This window comes from Mesoplodon bidens (assembly GCF_964165515.1).
Source record: "Mesoplodon bidens genome assembly, chromosome: 3".
Taxonomy (NCBI): domain Eukaryota; kingdom Metazoa; phylum Chordata; class Mammalia; order Artiodactyla; family Ziphiidae; genus Mesoplodon; species Mesoplodon bidens.
The window spans coordinates 30710044-30733443 of NC_138178.1; the positions used below are offsets into that span (position 1 = coordinate 30710044).

The 23400-nt window shown below is 40.0% G+C and overlaps 1 protein-coding gene across 8 annotated transcripts in view; it reads left to right on the forward strand.

Annotated features, from left to right (window-relative positions):
• Window positions 1–23400, forward strand: part of TJP1 (tight junction protein 1) — a gene marked incomplete at its 5' end in the record, with an annotated part of 254313 nt that overhangs the window by 127021 nt on the left and 103892 nt on the right. For 6 of the 8 annotated variants that reach the window (XM_081227285.1, XM_081227286.1, XM_081227287.1 and 3 more), the window contains one exon: window positions 7494–7951. The exons of the other annotated variants lie outside the window; for them this stretch is intronic. In XM_081227285.1, coding sequence (XP_081083411.1) covers window positions 7925–7951 — 27 coding nt within the window. Of the gene's footprint in view, window positions 1–7493; window positions 7952–23400 lie in introns of those variants that run through there. 8 annotated transcript variants of the gene reach the window in all.

Below are 23400 nucleotides of genomic sequence, written 5' to 3' on the forward strand. Positions count from 1 at the left end.
AATACTAACCATCTGACAATGGAGGGTTGCCACAGACCTTCAATTCAGGGTTGCCACAGACCTTCAATTTATTAAAAAATGCAATACCTGCAAAGTATAATAACACGAGGTATGCTTGTATTATGAATTCATAGGTTTTAAATATTCAGTGTGTTTCAATCAATTGCACTTTTTTTTTTTTTGAGGCTCAAATTGTTTCATCTTTGGCCAGTGGAAGCTACTTGGTTGCTTCTCTCACCTTTTGATCCATTATTCTTTGAGAATTTCCTTGGTTTCTGGCACAGTATATCCCAGGATTATCTTTATGTTTCTTGCTCCAGACCTGTAATCAGCCATTCCTGGCTGGAGATTACAGTATGGGCACTGGTTGGGCTCATTGCTATTGAGTTTTTATTATTTCTAGTCCTTTCGATGGCAAGAGCTGGGAAATATATATATATATATATATATATATATATATATATAGTCAGCCCTCTGTATCTGTGGACTGTGCATCTATGGATTCAACAAACTGCAGATTGAAAATATTCGGAAAAAAATTCCAGAAATTTCCAAAAAGCAAAACTTGAATTTGCTGCACACTGGCAACTATTTACATAGCATATACATTGTATTAGGTATTATAAGTAATCTAGAGATGGTTTCAAGTGTATGGGACGATGTGCATAGGTTATATGCAAATACTACACTAGTTTTTGTAAGGGCTTGAGCATCCTTGAATTTTGGTATCTCCAAGGGTCCTGGAACATATAGATACATATATATGTTTCTTTTTCTCTTAAGTATATTTTTAAAGTTGTTATACTGATTTTTTAACTTGTTAGAATTGCAAAATTTTTATTTAACTTCTTCAATTTTATGCTTTTTTCTCTTTTCAGTGGAAAATTTTGGTTCCTGTGTTAACATACACTAATATATATTGATATATTAACTAATATATAACTAGTGTGAAAACATATATTATAATTTAGCATTACTAGCATATACTAATGCTAATCATATATAAAATTAACATTATTACTTTGAAACTGTTATATATTTACATTTAACTTTGAAACTGTTATACACATAATGTGATATTGCTAATATTGTAAATTATTGTATGTTAATAATACTAATATATATTAAATATACTAATGTGTTAATACATATATAAAACAGCTAATTACTATATATTAGTTAATACACTAATGAGTATGTCAGTATGTTAGTATGTCAGTATGTCAGTATGTTAGTTAATGTGCACACACACGTAGATAAAAGTTTCAAAATAATGATGTTGATATTATTACTAACAGACTACTGGATGAAATTTAAGATTTCTCTGCAGTGCCCTTTTCCTTAGAAGATATTCCACTGAGAATACAGTCAAAGCACTTTGGACAAGTCATTGGGAACAGTTCTTTTCTTTGTATGGCTAGGGCACCGAAGTAGTGTTTATTTTCTCACCCCAGTATTTACAGATGCCTTTTTTCTTCTTGATTTCATTTTTTTAAAAATATGCAAAACATTTTTGTTTCCAAAGTCAAAACTATAATATCGAGTCTGTCTAGAAAAGTCTCATATTATTGATGTCTCGCCCTCCTCTAAAGGCAATTCCTTTTATTTGTTTATTTTGCAAATATATGTATATATTTTACTCCCTTTTAAAATTATGTTAAATATAAAAATATATTTACCTCTTTTTCAGTGGAGTTCCACTAACTTTTCTACATTTTATGTTTATTATTTGTTTTAAAAGACTACTATTATAAAGGTTTTACACATGCATAAACTGTAAACAAAATCCAAACATTATACTTTGGGAGACCAGACTGTTTAGCTTCTGTTAAGGAATATATCTGGGTTGTTTTTTAATCCAATGAGTTTGGTACTCCCTGCCATCTGGGAAAGACAGACGCCAAACTAAAGTGGGGTAGAAAGATTTCTTCTGATCTCCATTTATTGTTTGAGGCTGAGAAAATATCTCACAGAAGTTCTTTTACAATGATGAGTCTGAGAAAATAAATTCCTTGAGTATAATAAGAGCCATGAAACTCCAGGTGTGCCCTGAGTGTTGTCCTCTGTGACTTTTTTTTTTTTTTTTTTTTTTTGCGGTACGCGGGCCTCTCACTGTTGTGGCCTCTCCCGTTGCGGAGCACAGGCTCCGGACGCGCAGGCCCAGCGGCCATGGCTCACGGGCCCAGCCGCTCCGCGGCATGTGGGATCCTCCCGGATCGGGGCACGAACCCATATCCCCTGCATCGGCAGGCGGACTCTCAACCACTGCGCCACCAGGGAAGCCCTCAGGCTAGTTTTAAATGCAAAGATCAGAACATTTAACTCGTATGAGGAATTAGTTGAATTATACAATTGATATTTCATGGCTTGTCCCTGGAGTTGTCCCTCAAGCCAGCCAGAAGAGACAAGCACAGGCAGACTCAGAAAGGTTGGGAGGAGAGAGGACCCCACTCCCAAGCAGAGACCGACAGGCAGGGGGGGCACCCCTGGGCCTGGGATAATCACAACCAGAAGACCCTCCAGGGCCCTGGGGGTCCCACTTGCCTGCTGGGCCTAGCAGAACCCCCTTCTCACAAGCTGCCTGACCAAGATGCCGTAGCTGGGCACAGGGTCTGGGGGGATTGAGCTCCTGGCCCGCTGCTGCAGCCCACAGCAGACAGCAACCACCAGGGATCCTTAAACCTCCAGGCCGGGAAGGCTTGGTACCCGAGTGGGAGCTGAGAGAGAGGCTCCCCCTACCAAGGTGGGAAACAGCACTGCCTGCCTGGGCTCTTGCCCCACCCAGGATGCTGTGGTACCCAGCCCTCGCCCATCGCTGTCAGGGAGGGAGGTACAGGCCAGGCTTCAGGAGTCCTGGGAGCAGGCAGCCTGGAGCCCCTCCCCAGAGGCCACAGGAGCCAGGACCAGTGTGAGCTGAGACCACAGGACCCCAGTGTGCGCTCTATCCACCTTCACTTACAAAACACAAATCCGAAGTGAAAATCATTCAGATTCAGAGCATTAAACCCCAAGTGCAGGGCCTTCTGAGCGCCGGGTTGTACAGCTGCACTGCTGGCACACCTTTGAAGGTAGCCTGGGTGGAGTCAGGGGCTTTTGTTTTTGTTTTTTCCCTCCGTTTTTAAGATGGGAGAAACTAGGAGAAGCTTGAATTCTGAGAGGTAGAATCCTTTAAGCTGAGATAGGACAAAGATGATGGCCAGAGAACTTGGCTGATAGGGCCAGGCCCCCAGATGGGATTCCTTGCCCAGGGGGAGGGAAAGAGAAGAAAAGCAAATGTTAGGATAGGTGTGTCATATTTGGCAGGAAGGGAAGGGAGTTTCCATTCCTCAATTTCTGTTTTCTCTATGAATTATCTGCTTGGGCTGGGGAGGAGGTCTTTGAGGGGTCATTAGAAGAGTGTAGAAGTGGGAAACAGGAGCTGTGAAGGAGGGGCAGACTGCTCCCTCCAGTCCAGCTGGAGTCATGGATTCCACGGAATTATGAAGTTTCTAGTCGGCCTGGTTGTGTGACATTCACGACCCTAAAAAGAGAAAGCTCTACCTTGCCATGGTCAGAGGAAGGATGGCCCCTCTCTTCCTTAGGAGGAACTCTTCTTAGGAAGGACTGTTCTTTATTTTGAACTGAATAAAAAATGACTTGTTTTTAGTGTTTCTTCGTCCTTTAAAAAAACGAAATGATGTTGGTGATAGTAACATTCTTTTGGTATTTTTTTTTATTCTGGCAAAAATCTATATAAAATGTACCATTTTAAACATCTTTAAGTGTACAGTTCATAACGTTTGTTTTTAAATGTCCTTTACTTTGCAAAATAAAATAAGATTAAACGTTGGTCATTCTGTATTGTACCCATAAAGTGGGATTTTTTGTTTCTTTTGTTTTGTTTCGTTTTTGTGAAATTTTACTGGTCTGTGAAATCTAGAAACTTTATGAGCCTTAAAAAACTTTTTCCTATTTAACAGTGTTATATGACTCTTATTGGCAGAGGAAAACTCTGAAGCAGTTTATAGAATTTTTAAAGATATGGCATAAGAGTGAGATTAGGACTACTTATTTTATTTTGTTGTTACAGTGCTCTGATAAAGTTCTCCTAATTCCAGTATTTTGTATATATGTCTCTTTTGTGACATTATCAACACTGTCTCATTTTCTGCCACAGTGCCATACTTCCCCTTTATATGTCATGTGTAAACTCACAGCTCATACTAAAAATAACTATGTTTTTCTAAGGATTTTTTTGGTAACAGAAAGATAAATATACATATGTAAAATGTGGGTGTGGTTATAGTTGTTCATTTGGTCAAAGCTGTTTTAATAAATGGTTCTAAGATTTATAAAGATTTCACACACATGCTGTTTTTTTCATTCTGAGCCACAGACACCAAAAATCCCACAGGAAGTTGTCTTTGAAAGTGTGGTTTTTTAGTTTCCTGTTCAGTTTGCATTAGATGATCAGAAATAGTCTGTGCAATCGAAAGAGATTCTTGGTTAAACTTTATTGTAATTCTAAATGAGAATCTCAAATTTGCTTGTATTTCTTCCCATATAATTGATCTAGAGGAGCTATAATCACATCCATATGTAGGCACTAAAGTTGTGGTATAATGTGAACCTTTTTTTGATGTTCAAAGGATAAACTCTTCATTGTTAAAGGGGCAACTATCTGAGATTATGCTTTATGCTTTCCACTTCTTATCAAACCATCTCCCTGGCAATAAACTGTAGGAATGGAGATGTACTTTTAATTCTTGACAACTAACTTTTACCTTTATTTTTACAAATGACAAAAACTTTCTCTTGATTCTTTAGAGAAAAGGAGAGACATTAAAAAAAATTGTACAGCTTAATTTTTTAACATCTTATAGGAGTATAATTGCTTTATAATGTTGTGTTAGTTTCTGCTTTATAACAGAGTGAATCAGCTATACATATACATGTATCCCCATATCTCCTCCCTCTTGCATCTCCCTGCCATCCTCCCTATCCCACCCCTCTAGGTGGTCACAAAGCACCGAGCTGATCTCTCTGTGCTATGTGGCTGCTTCCCTCTAGCTTTCTATTTCACATTTGGTACTGTATATTTGTCCATGCCACTCTCTCACTTCGTCCCAGCTTACCTTTCCCCCTTCCCGTGTCCCCAAGTCGATTCTCTACATCTGCATCTTTGTTCCTGTCCTACCCCTAGGTTCTTCAGAAACATTTTTTTTTCTTTTTAGATTCCATATATATGTGTTAGCATCCGGTATTTGTTTTTCTCTTTCTGACTTACTTCACTCTGTATGACAGACTCTAGGTCCATCCACCTGACTACAAATAACTCAATTTCGTTTCTTTTTATGGCTGAGTAATATTCCATTGTATATATGAGCCACATCTTCTTTATCCATTCATCTGTTGATGGACACTTAGGTTGCTTCCATGTCCTGGCTATTGTAAATACAGCTGCAATGCACATTGCGGTACATGACTCTTTTTGAATTATGGTTTTCTCAGGGTATATGCCCAGTAGTGGGATTGTTGGGTTGTATGGTAGTTCTATTTTTATTTTTTTTAAGCAACCTCCATACTGTTCTCCACAGTGGCTGTATTAATTTACATTCCCACCAACAGTGCAAGAGGGTTCCTTTTTCTCCACACCCTCTCCAGCATTTATTGTTTGCAGATTTTTTAATGATGGCCATTCTGACTGGTGTGAGGTGATACCTCACTGTAGTTTGGATTTGCATTTCTCTAATGATTAGTGATGTTTAGCATCCTTTCATGTGTTTGTTGGCAATCTGTGTATCTTCTTTGGAGAAATGTCTATTTAGGTCTTCTGCCCATTTTTGGATTGGGTTGTTTGGTTTTTTGATATTGAGCTGCATGAGCTGCTTGTAAATTTTGGATATTAATCCTTTGTCAGTTGCTTCATTTGCAAATATTTTCTCCCATTCGTACAGCTTTAGATATTATAACTACCATTGAAAAAAATTTTAAAGTATACTATTATTCATTGAAATATTTTTATCAATGTAACTTTTAAAGCACAGTATTCTCAAGGTTAAATTTCTTGCTTGATTTCATTATTTTTAAAACCATGGCAAAAGGAAAATAAACTAAAATTGCCATCAGATGTATTAGATCTTTGACAGATCATTATATAATCTAGCATTTAACTTATATACGGTAGGCTTGATGAAGAGTGACAAATGAGGAAAGAGGAAAGGTCTCAGTGCATAGGTCTCATAACATTTCTAGGTTTAGGTCTGTTGAAGGTACGATGTCTAGTTCTAGGCAGGTCATGCTGATTGCACATCTTACTAAATGGGAGGACTAATAAAGATAATGTGGAAGGTCTTCCACAGCCACCTTTTCAAATAAAAAAATAGTATCACCACAATTAAAAAAAATCGCATTTGTTCATAAGGAAATTTTAATTACAGTTCCTAAAAGAATAAATAATACTTTGTCCAAAAACAAAAGTCACATCCAACATGACTTTAAAACAAAAGTGACCGTAACCATTTCTGTGCATGGGGAAAAAAAAGAAAAGAATAAGGGTTTGATTTGCAGAATGCTTTTTTCTAGTTCCATAGCTTCAGGTTGCAAAATGTATGGTATTTTACTTTGAAATTTTAATTGATATTTATGTATGATATACAGATATTTCTTGGTTACGATAAGTTATATCCATACAGTTTGAATTCTAAAGAGAAAACCATCGTTTAAAACCTGATGTTTCTGCTTTTTTCTGTTTCTCGTGTACCTTTTATGGCACTACACTAGGTACTTTTAAGGAGCTTACCATTTAATGTTACTAAGAATTCCTGACATTTGTGAAGAGCTTTACATTTTACAGAGTGTAGAATAATGAGGGAGGAAAAGGTTTCTTAAATACTCCTTGGTGTCTAGCGAGGGCGTCTGCACTGCGGGCTGATCAGCCGGACCGTGGACCGAACGTCCTCGCAGCCTTTTCTGCTGGGAGCCTCCCCTTCTCTCGTCACTAAGAATTTCAACATTTTTTATGCCGAAAATATGCTTTTGGGATCCCTGTCTGTACCGGTTGGAGAAGGGGGTGTTGGGTCTATATCGAGGCCTCATGTGCGTGAGCCCCCTGGTGCCCGTGACCACGTGACCAGTGTCCGCGGGGCAGTCGATCCGTCCACAACGACAGCCAGGACGCACTTCACAGCGAGGCCTAGGCAGGCGGGCGGCGGGGGCCGCGGCCAGGTGTGTCTCTGTTCAAGTCGCAAAGGCTGGGTACACGGAGGCTCACTCCTCGGGGGCGCTTTCCGCCTGACCCGTGATGCGAACAAACAGGAAACTCCGTCTCCAAGCTACTTCGGAAACTGGGCTTTTCCTTCCGCGACAGGGGTCGCGTCCGGACAGGAAGCTGACCAGCCGCTCGCCCCCTCGCCCTCGTGGCCCCGCCCCCGCCTCGGCCCCGCCCCCCGCGCGCGGCCCTGCCCCTGCCACGGCCCCGCCCCCTGGCCGGGCATGCTCAGTGGGACGGGTCGGGTTGGCAGGTTTGCGTGGCCCGCCGCGGTTGCCGGCGCCGGCTCAGCCCGCCGACGCCACGTCCCGTCGTTGCGGCTCGTTCCTGGGAAGTTACGTGCGGAAGCTGCTCGCAGGGAGCCGGCGGGCGGGCCGCGGAGGGCTCGGTGCTGCCGAGCGTTGAGCGGGCGGGCCCGTGCCGGTGGCGGGGCTGCGGCCGCCGCGCTCGGAGGGAGGTGCCGGCCGGGCGCGCCCCGCGGGGAGCCCCGGGCGGGGCTGGCGCGGCGCGGACTTTTGTCCTAGTTGAGTCCCCTCCCCGTGGGCCGGGCCTCTCCGGCGCCCCCGCCCCGCTCGCTCCCGGGAGATGTTTATCTGGGCAGCTGCGTGAGGAGCCGGTGGCTGGCGGCGAGGAGTCTCGGGTCCGAGGAGCGTCGTGTGGCACCGGAGAGACAAGATGTCCGCCAGGGCCGCGGCCGCCAAGGTGAGCGCTTCGGGGGCCCGTCCCGCCGGGGGCCCGTCTCCCTCCTCCCGCGGGCTGGCGGCCGGGCCGGGGCCCGAGGAGCGGGCGGGCGGCCGGGGGTGGGGACGGCCGGGGCCCAGGCAGGTGCATCGCGGCGGCGTCGCTGGCAGTCCCCGACTCATGCCTGCGCGGGGAGGGAGCAGGGCGGGCGGGAACGCGCAACAGGTCCCGCCGGGAAGCCGGGCGCGGGGAGCGGAGGTCGCGCCGGAGCCACCCCGGTGGGCGGTGGCTGCTGTCTTTGCGGGAGTGGTTGGTCCCTGGCGAAACCGTGTGGTTTCGATCTGATGTCACTGTCGCTGGTATGCGCGCGCCCGCGACAAGACATTGGGACGGCAAACACTCAGCCCGTGTGGAGTAGGTTGGATTTTTGTTGTTTTAACTGTTTTATTTACTTACGGTAACATTGAAAAAACTAAACTCTAAACAGTTTTTAATAGTTTAGTTTGAATTAAACTTTCAAAAGTACCACAAAATACCCTTAAAAATGGACAGTTAGATGAACTCTAAACAATAAATATTGGCAAAGACGTGTGGGTTCCTCAAAAAAGTAACACTTTTTCCTATCAATTTTTCCATGTGCTTTGAAGTATTATGCCATTTCCTCAGTGCTTTCAAACCAATTTATATATGACATTAAAAAGCTGAAGTTTTTAAAAAAATAAATTTATTTTTTTAAATTTTTGGCTGCGTTGGGTCTTTGTTGCGGTGCGCGGGCTTCTCATTGCGGTGGATTCTCTTGTTAGGGAGCACAGGCTCTAGGCACGTGGGCTCAGTAGTTGTGGCTTGTGGGCTGTAGGGCGCAGGCTCGGTAGTTGTGACCCACGGGCTTAGTTGCTCCGCGGCATGTGGGATCTTCCCGGATCAGGGCTCGAACCCGTGTCCCCTGTATTGGCAGGCGGATTCTTAACTACTGAGCCACCAAGGAAGTTCTCTGAAGTTCTTAAAAATCAGTTAATATTCTCCCTCCTTTTGTACATTTTAACCTTTTTCACCATAAAATTGTACCTGCTCTTTTAAACGATTGCGGGAATACAGAAATGTGAAGAGTAAAAATCTTCTCCCTTAAAAATCAACTCATTACTTCAAACAGTATCAAAGTGCTTACGCAGGTACTGGTTTGATTTTTTTTGTTTGTTTTTCTGTTTGAAATGTTTATTCATAGTATCTCGGACCAGGTATAATAAGACCCTGGAGTTTCTGATCTCAAGACCTTGTTTTCTGGCTGGCAGAAGTTAGCGGTTACACTTAGTAGTGAATTCTTCTAAGGAATTTAGTGTTCTCTCTTTAAGAAAACTTTCATGTGTACCTTTTTGACCTTACACTGATTAAGAACAATCTAAAGATTTAGAATAAAAGGCAGAATTTTGCATGATTTTAAAACAAGCTTACATTATTTACTTTTCTTGGGAGGAAAGGCTTTGTTTCCGTATTACAGAGAATGTCACTGTGTTCCTGCAGTGTGATCTCTGGCACTTAATATCCAAGACCACACACTCTAGAAAGGTTATTTCATGTATGGAGAGAAGTAAGTTTTCAGTAGATTGCCATAGTAAAATGATGATTTAGAAGGAGTCCTACATTTTCTCCTGAATCATGGTGTTGAGATTTTATGGCATATTGCAAAATATCACTAGTTAAACATTACATTTTAGGGACGTTTGCATTCTTAAATATTTATGAGTAGAATGTCAGTTGAAAGCTTACTTTTCTGAAATGCTGTGTTATGGGACCACCATGAAATCTTATGTAGATAGAGCAAGGCAGGCCGTAAAAGATAGGTGAAATGAAATAGTATTCAACCAAGTCACGTTTAATTTTGTAAGGTGATTAAAATGCTTAATAAGAACCAGGCTGTGTACTCAATACTTTACATATATTTTTGTTTCCTCCACTTCCCAGTTAAAAAAAAGTGAAGACATTAATTTTGCAGCTTGCTTTTCTTGCTTTTAGCATAATAGTTTGTAGAACTCTTCTTGAAACCAGGACCTTTGATTCTATATTCTTTGTAATGGTTGAATATTCTTCCATCCCATGAATATGCTGCAGGTCATTATTGCCTTACTGATAGACATTTAATTTATTTCCAGGATTTTATTGTAATAAGTAGCCTTATATTTTAATATCTGCACTTATATAGTACTACTGTATGTCATATTCTTTTTTTTTTTGGCGGTATGTGGGCCTCTCACTGTTGTGGCCTCTCCCGTTTGCGGAGCACAGGCTCCGGACGCACAGGCCCAGCGGCCATGGCTCACGGGCCCAGCCGCTCCGCGGCATGTGGGATCTTCCCAGACCGGGGCACGAACCCGTTTCCCCTGCATCGGCAGGCGGACTCTCAACCACTGCGCCACCAGGGAAGCCCTGTATGTCATATTCTTAAAAATGGAATTTCTGGGTCAAAGGGTATGCATTTAAAATTCTGATATACGCCACTAAATCTTTCTCCAAAACGGTTGTACCTAGAATTAAATATAACAATTGTTGGTAACTTACCTAATTTTAAAGGACATAAAACCTCAATAAATGAGATGAGAAAATATACTCTCTGAATAGGGGAGAGTGACTCTTGTAGAATATACCAAATTTCCTAGAGTTGGTGTATAAATGTTAACACAATTCCAAATAGAATTCCAGTGCGGTATTGTAGAAAACTTGACATATTGATGAGAAAGTTTATCTGATAAAATAAATGGATGATAGCCATGAAATTTTTGGAAAAAGAATACCTTATTAGAAAACCTAATGTGTTATAAATTCAAAGTAATTTGAGGCAGTCTTTTAGCTCAGGAATAGACATTGGAATCACAGGGTCCAGAAACATCTGTGTGTTTATGAGGTTTTAGTGATTATGATCGTCAGCATTTAATGTGTGTCAGCTATTGTTCTAAGTGCTTAACAGGTAGTTCTCAGTATCGATATGAAATGAGCACTACTGTTATTCCCCAGTTTATGGATGAGGAGATTGAAACACACAGAGATAAAGTAACTTGCCTAAATTCACCTATCCAGCAAGAGGGAAAATTGAGACTGTATGATAAAAATAACATGGAAGATTACTGGAGAAAGGATGGAGAAAGGATGGATTATTCAATAAATAGTGCTGGGACTGTTGGTTATCCTCTTTTAAAAGAAAAAAAAATTTTTAGGCCACCCCCACCCCCGAAAAAAAATCCAAATGAGATGTTTGAAAAAGTGCAAAGAAGATAAATCATAAAATACTAGAAGAAAGTGTAGGATGCTTTTAAAAACTATATACTTAAATTGGAAAGGGGTTTTCAGTGCATGATATTAATTTAAGTAATAAAGGAAAAGTTCAGATATACATTTGAATTTGCAAACAATTACTAGTGTACCTGATGTGAAATGATTCAAAAGTTGAAAACAGGAATTTGAGGGCGGTTCTCTGTCCCACCAAGGAATTGTTTAATTATGTAAGAAAATGATATGAATAACTGGGAACATTTCCATTTGTTGAATCACAGAAAGTGGCTGAAGCAAGTGCAGTGGCTTCTGGATTTTTAAGCAGTTTCTCTTCAGAGGAAACAATAAAATGTAACATTGTACTGTATGCTTATTAGATTTTGCTGCTTAAAAGTTTCCATTTTGTCTCAGGAACAGAATTTTTTTCGCCTGGTTGATTAGTTTTAAAATTATAATGTAGTTTAGTATGGAAATTATTTACACCACTTCTTAGGAATTGATTTATAGTTATCAAATAAGGCACAATGAACTTTCCTTAACAGCTGAACATTTGAAAGTTAAAAACTGTAGAGTAAAGCTAAATGAACAAAATTAATTACGAAATTAGTCCTTATAGATAGGAATTGTGTCCTCAGTGGCTGTTATGACGTAGTTTTAATTTTGGTACTTAGTGATTGGTATTTGCTTCATACTGCTTTAGAGGTAAATTAAAAACTCACTGTGCTTTATGAGAATTCACTAATTGTGTGTGCCAGCGTTTATTGGGCTTCACTGTAGTAATATTTTTCTTTACCTGCCAAATTTGTACAATGTTTTTCACTAGAAATATTTTTATAGTATTTAAGGCAAAGACTTAATTTTTTATGTTAGTGTGTTTGACATGGTAGATGTTTGTGGTTAAACCTGTCATTTATGTGCTTGCTTGATAATCCCGACTGCATTTATAACTCTTAAGTTCATTTTAGGACAGCTGCATTAGACAGGTACTTTTCAAATCTACAGTGCTTCCCCACTAGTGAGTGATAGTGGAGGTCAGCCATCCACACCAACAAATAATGAGATTAAAACCAATCTGTGGCTTTGAGAGCTGTAATGTAGTATATATAGTACTGTTTCCTGTTTGGTTTGAAGGAGAAAGATTACAGTAGTTTCACTGCTTTTTTTTTTTTTTCAATCCTGGTAACAATGTACTAGCTCTGACTTTTACTTGCTCTTTAATCTTTTTTCTATTTAGAGACCAAATGTAAACTCAGTACAGTTCTAAGAATAAAACTGAGTATAAACAAGACAGATCACCAAGCTGCTAAGGAAAGTGTCATTAAAAATAATAATTTTGGTGAAAAAATTGGAAGTGTAATCCTCTTTATTGACATAGTTCTGACATGATAAAAATTCAATCTAATGGAAGACCACGAGTCCGGCTGTAAATCCACGTGTGGTGCCACTGGTCCCTGGCCGCCCAGCCACAGCTCACTGCAGGCTCCGTGCCAGTCATGCACTCAGGGTCGAGCACTGATGGAACGTGGTAGGGTTGGAGACCAGCCATGGGACAAGCAGAGTTATTTTTTATTCGTAGAGTTTTTGATCAAATGTTAAATAAGATTAAAAGATAGTTTATGTCTAGTATGATATTTCTGAAATATTTGACTAGAACTTGCTTTGCATCTCTGAATTTTGAAAGACAATCTTGAAAAACCTCCTTAGCTTAATTTTTAATCTTGTAGAAAGAGACACGTTAGAACAATTTACCAAGTTTTGAATTTAATCTAAAATTGGTCTGTTTCAGTATAGTATTTCTAATATAAGCCAGCAATAAAAATAGGCCTTTTGCTACTGCTGACCTAGAGTGCTTCCTAATTTATTTATTGCAGAGAAGAGTGGCTTCAGGTTGCTTCTTTATGGGTTAGCCAGGTGCTTGATTTCCATGCCTTCCTAAACAGATACATTCTTAATAATGAGAAGTGTGCGGTGAGTTCATGGGTAGGGAATTTCATGTTATATCCTAAAAATGTGTGAAAATAATGGACTCTGAATGATCGACTATCCCACAGAGTACTGTTTTAATATGAGGAAACCAATGTGGCCAAAATTCATACCACAAAATACCATTTGAGATTTAATAACAAGCCCTGTTACGTATGTAGTGTTAATACTGAATCTCAGAAAGCCCTTAACTTTGGGATAGATCAAAAGGTATGTTTTAATTTGTGTTGTAGGTGCATTTCAGTATATATTAGAACAGTCTTAACTCTTTCATGCTGGTAGAATGCTGGGAAGTGAGTTGATTGGTGAGTGACCTCATTCTAGTTTATCATGTCCAGAAGAGAGGTGAAAACTGGAACGAATATTACTTTGCAGGGATGCTAATTAGGAACATAAGATTAGCATATTCCTCGCTTGATTAAAAAAATTTTTTTTGATTTGCTGAAATATTTTTTTTTTTTTTTTTTAAGTAGTGTACATTCCCAAAGAGTGAAAGTTCATTTTTTTCTTGGTTATTTTAGGAATTTTCACTCTTTCGAATTGTTGCTAGTAATCTTTTGGGTTTGTGCACAGTTTTTGATAACAAATAAACTTATTTTATGATTGTTCTCTTAATTCAATACATAATGCTAAAATTCAGGAGGTTATCAGTAATGAGATTCTTTTTGTTAGTTCAGCAAGTATTTATTGAGCACACTTTGTTTTGGATCCCTGTCCTCTAAAGGCTTATAGGTTTTAGCTGCCCTGTATTGTAATAATCAGTTGTGAAATGTGTAATTCATTTTTATGATCCAAAGAATTTGAGTTTTTATTCTTAAAATAAATATGAGCACACTTCAGGTCATCTTATAAGAGCATAGCACTCTGCTGTGCTTTTTTGGTTGGGGAAGGTGGTAGAATCCCATCTAGAGCCTGGGCTTACTGTAACACATGAGTTTCTGCATTTTACCTTGTTAATTAAAAAAAAAAAAACGTTTCAATTGAATCTGGATACATTCACGCATTTGGTAAACGTCTAAATAGGAGAAGAAGGTTAAGAATTATAAAGTAATTAGAATTTACTTATATACTTATAACTCCTTGAATATACTGACATGAAAAATGGACAGTAAGCTGGCTGTTACTATTATACTTAGGGTCTAGCCAGTTGTTAAATATGTAACAATTTGGATTTTTGAAACTGTATTCTATATTTAACAGATACTCACTGGTGGCCTAGTATGAACCAGGCACTGTACTAGGTGCTAGAAATAGAGCAGTGAACATATCACTATGCTGTACTTGTGGACCATTTTAATGGTGTGGGCAGAAAGCCACAAATAAAATACTGTAAATAAAATGATTATGAGCACCTAGAATCCCTAACAGGCCATTTCTGGATCATAACTTGCTTTCCCCAAAGATTATAAGTATCTTGTCTTCTATGTTACTTATTTTCTAGTTTTTCTGTATAATTTTACCACTTACGCATTCCGTAAACACTGGTTTTGCCTGTGAACTTTATACCAACAAGATCTTCTGGTGTGGACTCTTGTATATGGCTTCTCTTGCTCAGTGTTGTGTCTGTGAGATGATGGACATTGTGGGTGACTAGTTCATTAACTATCATTATATTCGTGGGTGAAATTCGTAGTCTTCCATTTTAGGAAGGCTTGTCAGATTGGCTTCTGGAAAAAGTAGTTTGAATTAGACTTCTGTGGGTTTTGAGGGGAAAATGTTGTATACTTGTCTGAGGGGCAAGAATTAGATAAGTGTATTGGCTAAGCGTTGGGACACTAACAACTATGTGAAAAATAGGGAGCTGCTTTTGGTGTTCATATGATGTTTACCTTGAAAAGTCAGTTTTAATTTTGAGGGCTTTTTATGACTGAGGTCTTAAAATCCATTATCTTAAAGTATATTTTCATAGGTATCCATTTACCTGACACTGATCAGACCAGTGAAAGCCCTGGTGGGGAGAAATTCGTGGTTCAGCAAAAACAAGTAAACACAAGTGTACTTTTCAAAGTGTGATTGTAAGAAATCTTTCCCAGTGGTGTCATGTAAAGGAACTTTGGAAGATTTATTTACTGTTTTTCTTTCTTTTTTTTTTTAAATAAATTTATTTATTTATTTTTGGCTGTGTTGAGTCTTTGTTGCTGTGCGAGTTGCAGCAAGCGGGGGCTACTCTTTGTTGCAGCGTGCGGGTTTCTCATTGCAGTGGCTTCTCTTGTTGCAGAGCACGGGCTCTAGGTGCACGGGCTTCAGTAGTTGTGGCTTGTGGGCCCTAGAGCTCAGGCTCAGTAGTTGTGGTGCACGGGCTTAGTTGCTCTGAAACATGTGGGATCTTCCCAGACCAGGGCTCGAACCCGTGTTCCCTGCATTGGCAGGCAGATTCTTAACCACTGCACCACCAGCAAGTCCCTATTGTTTTTCTTTTTTAAACAGTGATACATGTTGGAGTATTTAATTAAACATATACCAACCCATATTTTTTTTTTTTTTTTTTTTTTTTTTTGCTGTACGCGTGCCTCTCACTGCTGTGGCCTCTCCCGCTGCGGAGCACAGGCTCCGGACACACAGGCTCCGCGGCCATGGCTCGCGGGCCCAGCCGCTCCGCGGCACGCGGGATCCTCCGGGATAGGGGCACGAACCCGTGTCCCCTGCATCGGCAGGCGGACTCTCAACCACTGCGCCACCAGGGAAGCCCCCAACCCATATTTTGATGCTGTATTTCCTGTAAAGTCAGAAGACAGTGGCCATGGCAAGCAGATTTACATCCTACTTGTAAATAATGAGAAATGTGTATTAATAATAAATAATAGCCTCCTAATACTGAATGCTGATTCTGTGATGATACTAAGCTAGTTGTTTTATGTGCATTGCCTCATCTGATCTTAACAATTGTAGTAGGTACTCTTGTGACCTCTGTTTCATAGGTGAGGAATCTGAGGTTAAATTTACTGCTCTGGCTAATGGCACACTTGCTTCTAGGCTTTATAATTCACACATGCGCGTGCTTTTACGTTCATGTGCTGTAAGGAGTGTCAAGGAGAGGAGTATGGAATGGTGTTAGGCGAGTCGTGACTCACGAGAGCAAGAAGAGAGGGTGCTGTGGGGTCAGAGAGCAGGAGCTCCTCTGAAGGAGGCCAAAATTGCCCCGCCCCAGCTGATTGTTGCTGGTGGCGAAGACAGCAGGCTGGACCTTCGTGTTTTTTTCCAGAAGTGGTTGTAAATCTAGATTTTCTGTAAATTACCTTGACTTATATGTTGGGAGCTGACTTCATTTTTTATACCTTTTTATTGTGAAACATAACACCTATGTAAAAGAGCAGAAAGCACATGTACATTAATGAATTATCACAAAGTGAACACCCATATAAACACCACCCAGGTCAAGGAGTAGAATATTGGCAGCTCTTCAGCTTCCTTCATTGCCCTCTACCTGATAACCTTATCCTGCCAGTGAGCCACTGTCCCGACAGTAAGACCCCTGTGTTAGGATCTTCCTGCCAGCACCATTCTTTCCCCAAGACAGCCAGTATTCTGACTTTATGTTTTTAAAATTCATGTGTTGTTGCATTATGAATTCATTCATCTTCATTGCTGTTTAGTATTTTATTGTGTGAATGTACTACAGTTTATTTATTCTACCATTGATGGGCATTTGGGTTGTTTACTACTTTGGGCTATTAAGAATAATGCTTCCACTATTAAGATGAGCACTTGTTCATCTCGGTGAACATGTGCACGTTTTTCTCTAAGATGTATTTGGGGACGGAATTGCTGCTGGATTGTTTAGTGTGTCATCACTTTCAGTAGACGATGTCTTCTGCAAACCAAGTTACACTTGTCATCATCAGTGAATGAGAGTTTCTGTTGCTCTGCATTTTCACCAGTACTTGGTATTAGCAGACACTTTTAGCTCTTTCTGGTTGGTCTTTAGTGAATTTCATTGGAGATTTTAATTTGCATTTTTTGACTAGATGAAGTTGAGCAACTTTTCATGTTTATGCCCTGTTTGAGTCTATTGTCTATTTTTCTTTGGGATTATCTTCTTATTGATTTGCTTTGTATTTTTTTTTTTTTTTGGATAAAAGCTAGTTGATTATATGTATTGTAGGTATATTTTCCAATGTGGTAGTTCTCTTAATGGTCTTTTGATGAATAGAAGCTCTTGATTTGAATGTGGTCTGAGTGTAGTGACACAGGAGAAAGGCCAGCAAGGGAATAGAGAGTTTCCAGAGAGGGACCTGTCTGTTGGTAGGCCAGACCCTGCACAGAGAGAGGTCAAGCAATATAAGAACTAAAAAGGTTTATCATTGAATAACCCTAAGTCTTTGTTACTTTATTACGTGAGTTTAGGCTCTGGAATCTGCATCTTGAGTCTACCAGTTAATACTGTGTTGTCATCTGTACAACTCAGATGATCACAGTACTCTCAGGGACCAGTCTCAGGGTGGTTGTACACTCAGCACAGTGCCCAGAACAGGGTGAGCTGTTATGTTGGCTGTAACTTTTAATAAAAACATTTTAAGTGAAGCCCACCTTAATATCAGGGAAGAGGTGTATAGGAATTATGGTATTTCTGTGTATGTGCATTCTTAAAACATTTACTTACTTTACGTATTTAGGTATGTATGTATTTATTTGATACTGGACAAAGGTTAGTTGAGTCCCAGACCAGCAAGATGTGTTGTGGTGTCAGAGAAAGTCCTTGAGCTCCCGAGATACTTTTCGAAAATTTTATTACAGTAGTATTAAGTAAGAGATGCACTCTTTTGTCTGACGAATTAGGGAATAGAGACTAAAGACTACTCCTACTCCAGTGCACCTGGTTCAGTTGGGCTACCTATCTGATAGGGTGAATGACCTGACCGATCAGCAGATTCTGTTCAGTTCTTAACTCGTGAGCACCTCATATCTTTCCAGTCTTTCCATGGGTATTTTCTACCATTTACATCCCCCCTCCCTCCAACACACAGATATATACACACATACACACATTCTGTTCTTCTTTTTGTACTCCTGTAATAGCCTTCTAAGTAGTATCATACCCCTTCTTGTCCCTTACAGTCTGTCTTTTTAAAACGATCTTCTCAAAATCCAAGTTTGATTAGTACCCTCTTTCCCTGTGCCCCAGTACGCATGCTCATTCTAAAACTCCTAGGCTTCTTAATTGACTTCAGAAGTAAAAGACCAAAATCCATAATATGATCAGTAAGCTGCTACAGGATTATTTGACCCCTACCTACTGCTCTAGCCTCATCTTGCATCTTTTCCCCCCTCTTGGTCTCTGTTCTCAACCTGTGCTGTCCTCATTTCAGTTCCTAGCGGGTACTGAACTTCCTGCCAGGTTTGTCTTTGAGTTCCTCTCATGGCACTCATTATTTTCTTTGTAGTATTTATTTAAGCCTGTGATAATATATTCAGTTGTGACACTTTTTGATCATCCATTTCTGCCATTAGACTGTAAGCTCCATCAGAACAAAGGTCATCTTGGTGTGTCCTGTCATTGCAGAGCTTAACAAAGTGTCTAGCTTATAATAAACTCAAATATTGTTTGAATGAACATGGAAAGTGCTTTCCTACGCTAGGGCTCTTGCACATGCTGTTTTCTCTACCTGGAAAGCTTCCCCACTTCTGTCCCTCATTCACCCAGTATCTGTGCCAATTTTTTTTTTTTTGACAAGTGCTTATCAACTTATTAAAAGTTGATTTCAGCATTTGCAGTGGTGACTTCAGCCCTGACTCCTGGCTCAGTGTTGACGGAAGTAATCTGCTTAACCATCTCAGGACTGTGCAAGTCAGCTGTGGAGCCTCTTCTGAAAACCATCCCAAGTTTTAGAACCTTCACCACCAGGAATTTTCCTTGTAGCTATTCTCAGAGTCTTGGTATGCATCTGAACTGGTCCTTTCACTTTGAGATGCTTTTCCTTTGTGCCTCTGGTCAAGTCAGTGTTGAGGCTGGTGAAGATGATTGTAATTCCCTGAACTGCCAAGTCTGGTCCCACAGGTCCTTACCGCATTTTGCTGCGGCCGCAACTGGGCTTCCTGCCTGCCTTGTTCCTCAGCCAGGGCAGTTAGAGCTCTGAGGATTTGTCTTCCTCAGAGAGCCATGTCCCAATACTAACCTCGAGAACCTTGTCCTGAGCCCAGAAAACAGTTTAGAACTCTGCTTTAAGCTCCCTGTGCTTTACCTGTATTTCACTGTACAACAACTTGTACTTATTTGTCTGCTGCTTATTTGATTAAAATCTGACGTCCCTCCTGGACCAGAGGCACCGTTTTCACTCTGTTGCTCACTTACTGGTAATAGACCAGGTTACATTCAGCCAAAAAACTCCCAGAAGGTCCTAGTGCATCTTGAGGACCTGCTGCACTTATCTTTCCTGGAAGGGGAGGCAGCTGCTGAGGAGCCAGCCCACGGAAACTTTGTATAATGGCCTGGCATTTTGGTCGTAGGATTCTTGGTTTGGGTCTTTTCTAGATTCAATAATTAACTTGTAGTCCCCTCAATTGCCTTCCTTTTTTTTAAGTGGAAAAGTTCGAGCCCATACAGAAGTATACGAGGCGTGTAATGAATCCCCACGCTAGCCTCACAGGTCCAGTCGTCAGTTTACGGCCAGTCTTGTTCCATCTATACTTCTACCCATTGTATTCTCTCTCCCCTGTTATTCTGAAGCAAACACCAGACATGTCTTTTCATTTAACATTTGAGTATATATATCTCTAAAAGATAACTCTTTTTAAAAAAATAACTATATTACTATTATCACACTTTAAAAACAAATTGTAAATTTAAAAAAATCCACCATTTAGTCAATGTATAGTTTCTAATTATCTTAAGTATCAACTTCTGTTTTCAATATATTTAAGAAAAAACAGGAGCCAAATAAAGTCCTCCCATTGTGATTGTTTGGTGTGTCTCCTAAGTCTCTTAGACTGTAGGATTCTCCCATCTGGCTCTGGCCCTGGTCCTGGCCTTCCCACCCACGGTGCAGTTTTATTGGAGGAACAGAATTGTTTGTCCTATGCAATTTCTTGGTCTGGATTTTCCCTGTCATAGTTACAATGTTTCTTGCCTTCTGTATTTCCTGAAAATTGGTGATTAGAGCCAGCGCAGTTCTGTCTAATAGAAATATCATATGAGCCACATACGTGATTTAAATTTTGTTAACCACATCAAAAAGTTTAACAGGTGAAAATAATTTTAATATTTTATTTGTGCATATATCCAAAATATTATCATTTTAACTGTGACAGTTCTTCCGGTTTCTCAGTCTTCTCCTGTCTTTTATGACTTGGACACTTTCAGTGAACGCCGGTCAGTTATTTTTTAGAATGTTTCCATTTGGGTTTGTCTGATGTTGTCTCATGATTGGATTGGGGTTATGCGTCACATTAGGAAAGGGTATGTGATATTTATGTTTTATTACTGGTGTGATAACCTTGAACATTTGGTGAGGTACTTAACTGTTTTTCCCTTTGTAATTGATAAATATCTTGGGCAAGATACTTTGAGATTGTTTCTCTTCAAACTTTTGCCCACTGGTTATACTCTTTGACCTTGCTTGCAGCAGTTATTACGATGTTTTTTCCCTAAAATAGTGATCTTGTATTTCTCTCATTTCTTACACATTCCTTTGTAAGGAAGAGCTGCCCCTTCTTCCTCATGTATCTAGTTATCTGTACGTGTATGTTTTATACCATGGGTTTATATGGATGCCATGATTCCTATCCAGCACTCTTCATTCTAGTCTTCACTCTTTCTTGTAACTTCTTTGTCTGACAGTGAGAAATCAGCTCATTGTCTACAGAATATTCAGTTATTAGTTTAATCCTTATGTACCTGTCCAGTAGTTAGCAGATTGTTAACCTATCCTATCCTTCTGAGAAACAGATTGACTTAACTAGAGTACAGTGTTTGTGTACAGTTCTTTGTGTCTTTAACGTTACAGTATCCAGTCAGAATAGTGTTTTCCACAATTACTTAGCTGAGTGTTTTTCTACCCATCCTCTTCGCTTGTGGTATTCATTTGTAATAGATAGGTTTATCTGTTACTGTTTGTATTCCATTTTGGTTCCCACCACCTCATCCTGGTTGATTTTAATTATTTATTTGTTATTTTGGGGTATGTGAAACGTTACTGTAGTTCAGTGTTGCAAAGAAATATCATTCCTTCCTCAGTCCTACCACCTTCTCCCTTCCACCCCTTTCCTACTTACTCTGTAAGTAATCAATTTCTTTAGTTTCTGGTTTATCATTTCTATATTTCTTTTGCACAAATGAGCAGATACATGTATATAATCTTATATTCCCTTCTTTTCTTCATGAAGGGTGGAATACTATTGATATTTGTGCACTTTGCTTTATTCTTTTAAAGGTCTGTCTTTGAAATTGCTCCATGTCGGTTCATAGAGATCTTCCATTTTCATGGCTGCATAGTACTCCGCTCTGTGGTGTGCTGTAATTTATTCAGCTGTTCTCCCAAGTTTGGTCATACAGGTTGTTCCCAGTATTGTAGTTACAAACTGCTACCATGAATACCTGGTACATATGTATAGTCACATTGTTGGAGGATTATCTTCAGGACACATTTCCTAGGAGTGGGATCTCTGGGTCAGAAGGTTAGGTACACATTCAGTTTTGTTAGGTATTGCCAGATTTACTTTTTTTTTTGTGGTACGCGGGCCTCTCACTGTTGTGGCCTCTCCCGTTGTGGAGTACAGGCTCCAGACGCGCAGGCTCAGCGGCCATGGTTCACGGGCCCAGCCACTCTGCGGCATGTGGAATCTTCCCGGACCGGGGCACGAACCCGTGTCCCCTGCATCGGCAGGTGGACTTTCAACCACTGCGCCACCAGGGAAGCCCCAGTATTTCCAGATTTACCTCCAGAAAGGCCGGATGAATTTGCATTTCCCCTGGAAATATTTGTGAGTGAATATAGCCTCACACAGTCTTGCCCTTCGACTGCTTTGGCAGGTGAGAAATGGCATCTTGGTGTTATTTTAATTTGCATTTCTCTAATTATGATTGAGTTTGAACATTTTTTTCAAATCTTAATATCCTTTTTGAGATGTATTTTTTCCCCATTTTTCTACTGAATTTTTTTCTGCAGTTTTTGATTTCTTTATGTTTTAGGGATATTGGCTCTCATGGTGTATCTTGCAGTTTTCTTAAGACTTTGTTTATGGTGTTTTGTATTTCTTTTTTTGGTCAGGCAGACATTTAAAATTTTTTACGTACTTTGTTTTATTTCCGTTAGACTTTGAGTTATGCTTAGAAAGTCTTTTCCTACACCAACATTAAAGAGGAATTCACCCAGGTTTTCTCTAGTACTCGTATGGTTTTGTTTTTTACATTTAGATTCCTAAATTCATTCGAAGTTTATTTTTGTGTGTGGTGAGATATAGATTTAATATATGTTTTTTCCAAATGACAGCCCAGATGTTCTAGCCACATTTATTAAAAAGTGCATCTTTACGTTAGTAATTTGAGATGTTACCTTTCCATACACTGATTTTTCCAGTGATTTGAAGGTCTGTTTATGAATTTTTCCATTTTATTCCCCTGGTCTATTTGCTTGTGCCCCAGTATCACACTTTTAATTGTAGATGCCTTGTAGTATGTCTTAATTAAGAGGCCATACTTGATAGGGCTAGTTCCCCCCTAGTAGTTTTTCTTTTGCAGTGTTTTTTTTCAATTTTACCTGTTATTAAACTTAAAGGGAAACGTATTCTTATGTCTGGCTTCTTTTGTTCAACACTGATCAGTGTTCATCCATATTGATTTGTGTAGTTAGAGTTTAAAAGGGAAACGTATTCTTATGTCTGGCTTCTTTTGTTCAACACTGATCAGTGTTCATCCATATTGATTTGTGTAGTTAGAGTTTATTCATTTCATGGCTCTGTTATTTTCCATTGAGTGAATGTTGCATTGTTTTCACTTTTATGATTGGTGGACATCTAGATTGTTTTTGGTTTTTGGCTATTAAGAATAGTGCTTTTGGGCTTCCCTGCTGGTGCAGTGGTTGAGAGTCCGCCTGCCGATGCAGGGGACACAGGTTCGTGCCCCGGTCCGGGAAGATCCCACATGCCGCGGGCCTGTGAGCCATGGCCGCTGAGCCTGTGCGTCCAAAGCCTGTGCTCTGCAACTGGGGAGGCCACAACAGTGAGAGACCCGCGTACGGCAAAAAAAAAAAAAAAAAAAAATAGAATAGTGCTTTTGTGAACATTCTTGTAAA